Consider the following 8,359-nt stretch of genomic DNA (forward strand, 5'->3'; position numbering starts at 1 on the left):
AAATAAAGGTAAAGGTTAAATAAAGGTTAAATAAAGGTAAAGGTTAAATAAAGGTTAAATAAATGTAAAGGTTAAATAAAGGTTAAATAAAGGTAAAGGTGAAATAAAGGTTAAATAAATGTAAAGGTTAAATAAAGGTTAAATAAATGTAAAGGTGAAATAAAGGTTAAATAAAGGTAAAGGTGAAATAAAGGTTAAATAAAGGTAAAGGTTAAATAATGGTTAAATAAAGGTAAAGGTTAAATAAAGGTTAAATAAAGGTTAAATAAATGTAAAGGTTAAATAAAGGTTAAATAAAGGTAAAGGTTAAATAATGGTTAAATAAAGGTAAAGGTTAAATAAAGGTTAAATAAAGATTAAATAAAGGTTAATAAGAAAATATAAAATCACACTAGAGTTGCATCCAGCCCGAATCCATATAATTTTTTCGAGCCCGACCCGGAACCGACAAATTAACTGTGATTACAGGCCCCAACCCGGAAAACAGAAAAAAAACAAAAAAACTGACTTTTTAAATTAAGCTTTTACTGTTTTTGTAAGCAAATCAGTTTGACATGATTTAAAAATTATTTTAAAGAAAGGAAGATATAAGATTTCTTGTTATTAACAAGAATCAGCAGATTATTATAGATATTATATTATTATAGTTATTAATGGTCAAATGGCCGTGCACGTCCGCTGACACAATCAAAAGCCTGACATGGACCCGGCCCGCCAATCCAGCACATTAATTTGGCCCAGCCTGGCCCGCGTTTTCACTCATGAGGAAGAAACCTTTAGCAGAACCAGGATCAGGACAAGAGGACCATCTGCTTCCACCGGCTGGGTTTGGTAGGAACAGATACACAATGGCAGGTCAAGAATCACATGTTGAGATAGAAATAGTATCAAATGAAAACTATTCAATTTTAACAATTCATTTAAGGAAATGAGGTCAATTTGTCCTCCAGCAGTCTAAGTCTATAGCAGCATAACAAGCCGACCCTAACTATAGGATTTATAATAAAGGAAAGTCTTAATCCCAGTCTTCAAACTGGACAATGTGTCAGTCTCATGGAGAGAAACTGGAAGTTGGTTCCACAAGAGAGGAGCCTGAGAACTGAAAGATCTTCCTCCCATTCTGATTTTGGAAACTCTAGGAACCACAAGTAAACCTGCAGTCTGAGAGTGAAGTGCTCTGTTAGTAAAATATGGACCAATAAGATCTGTAATATAAGATGGAGCTAGGTTGTTGAGAGCTTTGTAGGTTAGAAGTAAGATTTTGAATTCTATTCTGGATTTGACAGGGAGCCAATGGAGAGAAGCTAAAACTGGAGAGATGTGATCTCTCCCAGTAACTCCAGTTAAGACTCTGGCAGCAGCATTTTGGATCAACTGAAGACGTTTTAAAGAAGTATTTGGACACCCAGATAATAAACCATTGCAATAGTCCAGTCTAGACGTGACAAATGCATGGACCAGTTTTTCTGCATCATCTTTAGATGTTTCTAATGTTAGTGATATTACGCAGGTGGAAGAAGGAGGTTCTAGACAATTATATTTTAGAAAGTCCATTTAAGTTCTAGGTTGTAAGGCAACAGTATAAAAAGAGGGCAGGCAGGGAAAAGCTTTGCAACTCAGTGCAAGTATTTAGTGAATTTATATTTAGAAGCAACAAATGTGGAGTAACTTCATTGTCACTTTGAGCTTGAACATCACATGAACATGTGCACGATCTTATTACAACTGTACCAAAATATTATTTTGGGGTTACTGATTGAGATATGACTGGAGAAAAAGGCACACAGCATCACTCAGTTTGTGTGTGTGGGGATGTTTGTGTGTGCAAGCCATGAGTGTGTAACGTGCACGTATGTGCGTGCAGCTGAACAAAGGTGAGGACTCGGAGGACAGGGGCCGCATCCTGATATCACTGATGTACAACAGTCAGCACTGCCGTCTGATCGTGGGCATCGTTCGCTGTGCGCACCTGGCTGCCATGGACTCCAACGGATACTCGGACCCATTTGTCAAAATGTATGAGAGTCGTGCTCAACCTCACGTAAATGATTAGCTTCTGTAGTGAGGAAAGTCTGCTTTTTGTGCCACAGATGTCTGAAACCTGACATGGGAAAAAAAGCCAAAAACAAGACGCAGATGAAAAAGAAGACCCTCAACCCAGAGTTTAACGAGGTCAGCTCTTTCTACACCGGCTTGGTACTGCCTGCTCGCTCCCATTTTATTCCCAACTGTAATTAGTCTCTTTTTTTTACTGTGTTTTAGGAGTTTAGTTATGAAATAATGCACGCTGACCTCGCCAAGAAAACTCTGGATGTGTCAGTTTGGGACTATGACATGGGAAAATCCAATGATTTTATTGGTAAGTCTGGATATTGACTTGCAAGCACAGTTTCTAATTTTCATTCAACCTTTATTTCTACAGGTTGGTCCCACTGAGCCTCAGGGACTCATTTACAAGAGAGACTTGATTTAACAGAGTGATGACAACAGTGGACAATCAAAGGATGCGTACAAACAAATCGACAAGAACAAATGAAAGAAAATGGTATTAAAAACTGTAAATGGTAAATGGACTGTACTTATACAGCGCCTTTCTATCTTATTTCAAGATACTCAAAGTGCTTTACAACAATCTGTGCCTCATTGACCCATTCATATAGCTCTATACTAGATCTCCACAAAGCTAACTGAACAAATCATTCTAAAGAGACCAATCAGAGCTTTATCACATTCAGACACTGATGGGACACACGTCGGAGGCAGTGAGGGGTTCAGTGTCTTGCCCAGGGACACTTCAGCATGTGACTGCTGGTGGATTCGAACCCCAAACTCTTGCAGTGGAGGACGACTGCTCTAACCACTCAGCCACAGCCGCCCCATAACAACATGTAACAAACATCTAGATTATAAGACGTGTAGAAAACTAAAAACAGGAACATCTGCAGGAACTGAACAGATGTTTGAAGCCACTTCGAGAGCTTCAGATGTTTTTACAAGATATTCCAGGAAACAGGAGCGGAGTAGGAGAAGGTCCTTTTGTCTAGTTCAGTCCTCACTGAGGGAACACTGCAGGTAATGATGTCCTGAGAGCGCACGCTGTAGCTGCACTCACACAGAGACATGTAGGAGGAGATGTATGAAGGCAGCAGACCAGGAAGTGATTTAAAGATGAAGATGTACCAGTGAGAGAGTCTGTGTGAAGTTAATGGTGACCAGTTAACCAGTGAATACTGGGTGCAGTGGTGGGTACGGTAATCACAGCCAGTTATGAATCTTAGTGCACCATGATAGACAGCATCCAACATCTGCAGCATCCAACATCTGCAGCATCCAACATCTGCAGCATCCAACATCTGCAGGTGCTTGTAGGAGCGTTCATGTAGATAATGTCACCGTAATCAATGGAGGGAAGGAAAGTCACAGTTACAAGGAGTTTCCTAACATTCAGTTTCCTGCACCTGTGTGCAGCCCACGGGTGCAGGGAGAAGCTCCCTCCTGCAGCGTGTCATGATCTCTGCTGTCTGCCACGCCCACTTCTCACTGCAATCACACTTGTGCTCATCACTCCCAGTCTCCCTCCTCCTGTGTATATAAACAATTTAAATACTGTAATAGTTTAAATAAACTATCCATGCTGCATGAGCAGCTTTATTTTAAATAATCAAGCGTGACAGGACCCAAGGCTTTTGTCCCCCTCAGTGAACGGCCAGGCCACCGAGAAATATCCCGATGATGGAGACTGTTACGTCCACCAAGGGCACAACATATTAAAGGAGGACACGAGACACAAATATGGGTTCAAATATTCAGTTTATAAAGCTGCTGCTTCCTGCAGGGAAAAACATTATAATGAACCCCTAAGTCCCTTGTCCACCCAAGAAACACAAAAGCCCAAAGTATCAACGTCAAACTGGACCTGGTGACCCGGTCAAACAGAACAAAAAGGTACTGCGGCGTGCCAACCCTATACAGGGCCATCGAAGCGCTGCTGGTACCAGACTAAAACTAGAAAAAAACTACAAAAACACTTATTACACAAGAAAAGCGTGAAAACAGGACAACCGGTCCCACCAGGCCCAAGTTACAACAAATATACAAAACGTTAACAAAAATTACCTGAAGTGGCTGGGGTCACCGACAGCTGGCCACAGCTCCAGGACAATGAACATACAAGGGCCCTGGGAAAACCAGGGTGGCCAAGAAAAAGTCCAAACATGTGGGAGCATGAGAGGAGCAACAGCAGAGTGGGCCTCAGAGAGAGCCAAGAGAGGGAAAGAAGCTCCCCGAGCCTCAAGTAGGTGTGGCTGCAAAAGCCACAGCACAAAACAATTAAAGGCTGATTAGCCAACCCTGAACCCAAGACATGACCAAAGGGTCAAAACAATAAGGCCGATGTGCCCCGGCACATAACAGAGATGCATGTATGCTTCTTGTAGTAGTGACATTTTTCATACAGAAGCTGACGTAGGCAAATGGAGAATGCAAAATGTTTAAATGTACGATTGCCCCGGGTTGTTGAATCTCTGAATAGATCCAAGTTGGTCCAAAACAGGCTTGTAGCTTAGGCTCCTTTAGGCTAAACTCTGACCAGTACTGACAATAGTGTATGCTGGTGTTACCTCAGACTGAAGAAGACTTTCAGACGAAAGACAAAACGTTTCTACATCCAAAAAAGTTCAATCTGGTCCTCTGGACATTCAAAAAAACAAGAAAACAAAAAAACAAAAAACAAAACAAAGCAAAAAAATGTAGAAACGTTTCGACTCTCATCCTGAGGACTTCCTCAGTCTGAGGAGCTGTATTCAGCTCAGTCTCTTAAATAGCACCTTCTCAGAGTGGATCAACCAGTTTTGCTGCTGACAACCAGAACCAGCTGATCACATGCTCAAGAAGGACCATCAGCCTAACAATGGATCATTAGCACCTGATGGCTGTTTACTGTTCACAGAGGGCTGAGTGATACTAGCAATCACAGCATTGTAAGAGGGGGACAGTTGAACCCGGAGGCTCCACCCCTGTTTAATGATGGACGATTTCTTTTCACAAAGATGGCCTCCTTTACTCCTCTCTCAAACCATCGTTCCTCTCTGTCCAGGATGTGAACATCTTCATCCCTGAAAGAGTGACCTCTGGCCTGGAGATGAGTGTAGACCTCAGAGTCCTGGCCTGATGATGTTGATCTTCTGTGCTGGTCCATCCTTTTGGCCAGTGGCTGTTTAGTTTCCCCGATGTAAGACTGATCACCCTCCTGACACTGAACAGCATACACAACATTACTCTGTTTGTGCCGGGGGACTGGATCTTTGGGATGAACCAGTCTTTAATGTATTTTGGGGTTTAAAAGCCACTGGGACGTTATGTTTAGAAAATAAACGTCTCAGTTTCTCTGATACCCCCTCAACATACGGAATGACCACTGGTCTGGGTCTGGGTTCCTCCTTTTCACCTGTTGGCTGACTGGAGTCCTGTTTGGGTTTCTTCTTTCAGGAAGGCCCAGTTAGGATATCCACATTGCTCTAGAGCCTGTCTTGTGTGGGATTTCTCCTTCTGCCTGGCTCCTGAGCTAGTGGGGACGCTGTCTGCTCTGTGGTACAGAGTTTCTACAATTTTTTTGTTTTGTTTTATGAATGTCCAGAGGACCAGACTCTACCAGGATTTTTGAGCATGCATCAGGATATGCTGGTGTTGGTTAAAGCAATGCATGATTAGGAAGACCATGGGGGGACTTGTAAGGTTCAGCCACATTTGAATACACATGGTTCAAAACGTTTCTTCCCCTGGTTGTAAAAGCTGCAAACTGGTAGACCCTAGAGACGACTGATTCCAGGTTGGAGTGATTAAAGACCAGTGAAGTGAGAGTTGTGAATGACTCTCAGCTTCTCACAATAACCTTCAGTTCAATATCTGAACAAGTGACAGAGTATTTTTGTGTTGGCTATGGTTGATTAGCTGTGGTGACTACTGGAATATTGGGTCGCCTTCAAAACTTATTTAACAGTAGATGTACATTTTTATCCTTCGGCTGCTCCTTTTTCCAGGGTGTCGCCAGTTGCATGAAGATTTGGCTGTTGTTTCTACACTGGATGTCCTGCTTGACACAACTGCTGACCACTGAGCTACCACCGCCCACATGTGTGGAGCAGAGGGCTGCCATGTATGGCACCCAGAAACAAGATGGGGATGGGTGGGGGTTCTCTACTTTGTAAAGATCCATGTAGTGAATCACAAATGTTGCTACATGAGTTACTTCAAAAGTTCACGTCTTGGTTTGAAACAGATTTCCTGTGATCAGTTAGTGCTGGAGGTACAGATCAGTGAGCCGCCTCAGCGACTGACACCAAAGTTGAGTTCAGTAGTTGAAAACTGGTGGAGTTGGAGAGAAGATAGATTTCTTGTGCCGTTTTAGACATGTTGACGTGGCTCGAGTCCCAGTTTTAGACGTGATCACCTTCATGAGAAGTTCATGTTAAAGGTGCGAACAAACAAACGAGCGATGTCACAGCTTCATATCGGGTGGAACTTACCGGAGGTCCGAGCCTGGACCCTGGTCCGTCTACAGCTTTACAACACAGGCACATGTCTGTGGGGGAGTGGTGGAGCAGAGGTTACAAGATGGGCCTGTGATCGGAAGTCGCAGGTTCAACTCCCGGTACCGTCAACATCAAAATGTGTGTAGAAAAGGTGAAACACCTCCACCTGCCTCCACCCTCATTCACCCCACCCTGGGCCCATGAGCAAGGCCCTTAACCCCCACCATGTGCTCCCTAAACAGGTCTCTGTTGAAAACGAGTTCTTGTGGCTCAATGAGACTACCTGGATAAATAAAGGTAAATGAATCAAACAAAAATAAAAAAATGTCAACACATGTTGCAGATCGTGTTTGAAATGTGTCCTGGCGTGTTTGATAGTCACATGTTTGGTACTGATGACTTCACAGTAACATGGATGAGCAGCATGATCATCCCAGACACTTGTAGAAATGTAATTGTTGTTCCATCATAAGGATAAGCCACGTCGGGGGAATGTATGTAAAGGTCATGGATGTTATCCCTAACTAATGTTTACTTAATGTAGAACCATGTGTGTGAGAGTAGTTTCGTCTGAACAGAGAGGAGCCTGCACACCTGATAACCTTCAAGGCTGGACACGGACGTCTCTGTCTGACATGCATAATAACAAGACTCTTCTTCACACCGTCTGTGGGCAGCCCTCCCCACCGGAGCTTCATGTCACATCTGCGTGCTAACTCTGCCCCGCACAAACTGGCTTGAAAAATCTTCTCGTATCCTCAGAGTGGCTTATTTGAGTTTATCCAACTCGTCAGGCAAAGCTGCTGCAGGTGGAGAAGTGTTTGTGTGTTTAAGATTGCTCCATTAACGCCCGTTTCCTTCTCTGCCCTCAGGTGGCTGTCAGTTGGGCATTCAGGCCCAAGGTGAGTGTTTGAAGCACTGGTACGAATGCCTCAAGAACAAAGACAAGAAGACCGAGCGCTGGCATGTTCTGCTTCATGACACCAACACGTTTGACGATTAAAGGCTCTGGTGCTTGACGGCATTTTATTGAGTTCCGTGGAAACGCACTCTTTCAGTTTGTACCTTTGTGGTTGAAGTGCTTTGACCCGAGGTGACCCCTGCAGTTGATCGGCACAGACCTCGTTCTAGAAGCTTTTTCAAACAAGTGAGAATAAAAATCTTATTGTAACTCCCAGTGGGAGCACGCGTTAATACACAAGGACAAGGGATTAGAAAAATAATCTGTGGAAAAATATTATTGCATTGAATATTTTTCATATATTTTTTTATTGGGTCTTAAATTAAAATTTAAATAAATTTGCTCTAATTTCAGTGAATCCATAATTATGTATAATTAAATTATTACCAGGATCTGGTCTATTCCACAATGAAAGCTCATGAACTATGTAATTTAATATTTAACCATGCGTATGAGACAATTATTATGAGGCCCAGAAGCCTGTTGAAATGACAGGAACACTTATGAAGGTTGAAATAATAAAAGGACTTAAATTTACAGCAGATTATCAGATGATAAACTAAAAAGAAATATCTTGAAACATCCAAAAAAGTTCAATCTGGTCCTCTGGACATTCAAAAAAACAAAAAACAAAACAAAGCAAAAAAAATGTAGAAACGTTTCGTCTCTCATCCGAGAGACTTCCTCAGTCTGAGGTGCTGTATTCAGCTCAGTCTCTTAAATAGCACCTTCACAGAGTGGATCAACCAGTTTGCTGCTGACAACCAAAACCAGTCAGCCATCAGGTGAAAAGGAGGAACCCAGACCCAGACCAGTGGTCATTCCAGATGTTGAGGGAGTATCAGAGAAACTGAGACGTTTATTTTCT

At 42.5% G+C, this 8,359-nt stretch overlaps 1 protein-coding gene across 1 annotated transcript in view; it reads left to right on the forward strand.

Annotated features, from left to right (window-relative positions):
* Positions 1–7,533, forward strand: part of rph3aa (rabphilin 3A homolog (mouse), a) — a 20,642-nt gene extending 13,109 nt beyond the window's left edge. The window contains exons 10-13 of the mRNA XM_037692086.1: positions 1,865–2,016; positions 2,091–2,172; positions 2,263–2,359; positions 7,403–7,533. Coding sequence (XP_037548014.1) covers positions 1,865–2,016; positions 2,091–2,172; positions 2,263–2,359; positions 7,403–7,533 — 462 coding nt within the window. The remainder of the gene's footprint in view (positions 1–1,864; positions 2,017–2,090; positions 2,173–2,262; positions 2,360–7,402) is intronic.
* The last annotated feature ends 826 nt before the right edge of the window (positions 7,534–8,359 follow it).

Source organism: Nematolebias whitei, chromosome 18 (assembly GCF_014905685.2).
Source record: "Nematolebias whitei isolate Nwh7 chromosome 18, NemWhi1, whole genome shotgun sequence".
In the NCBI taxonomy this organism is placed as follows: Eukaryota; Metazoa; Chordata; class Actinopteri; order Cyprinodontiformes; family Rivulidae; genus Nematolebias; species Nematolebias whitei.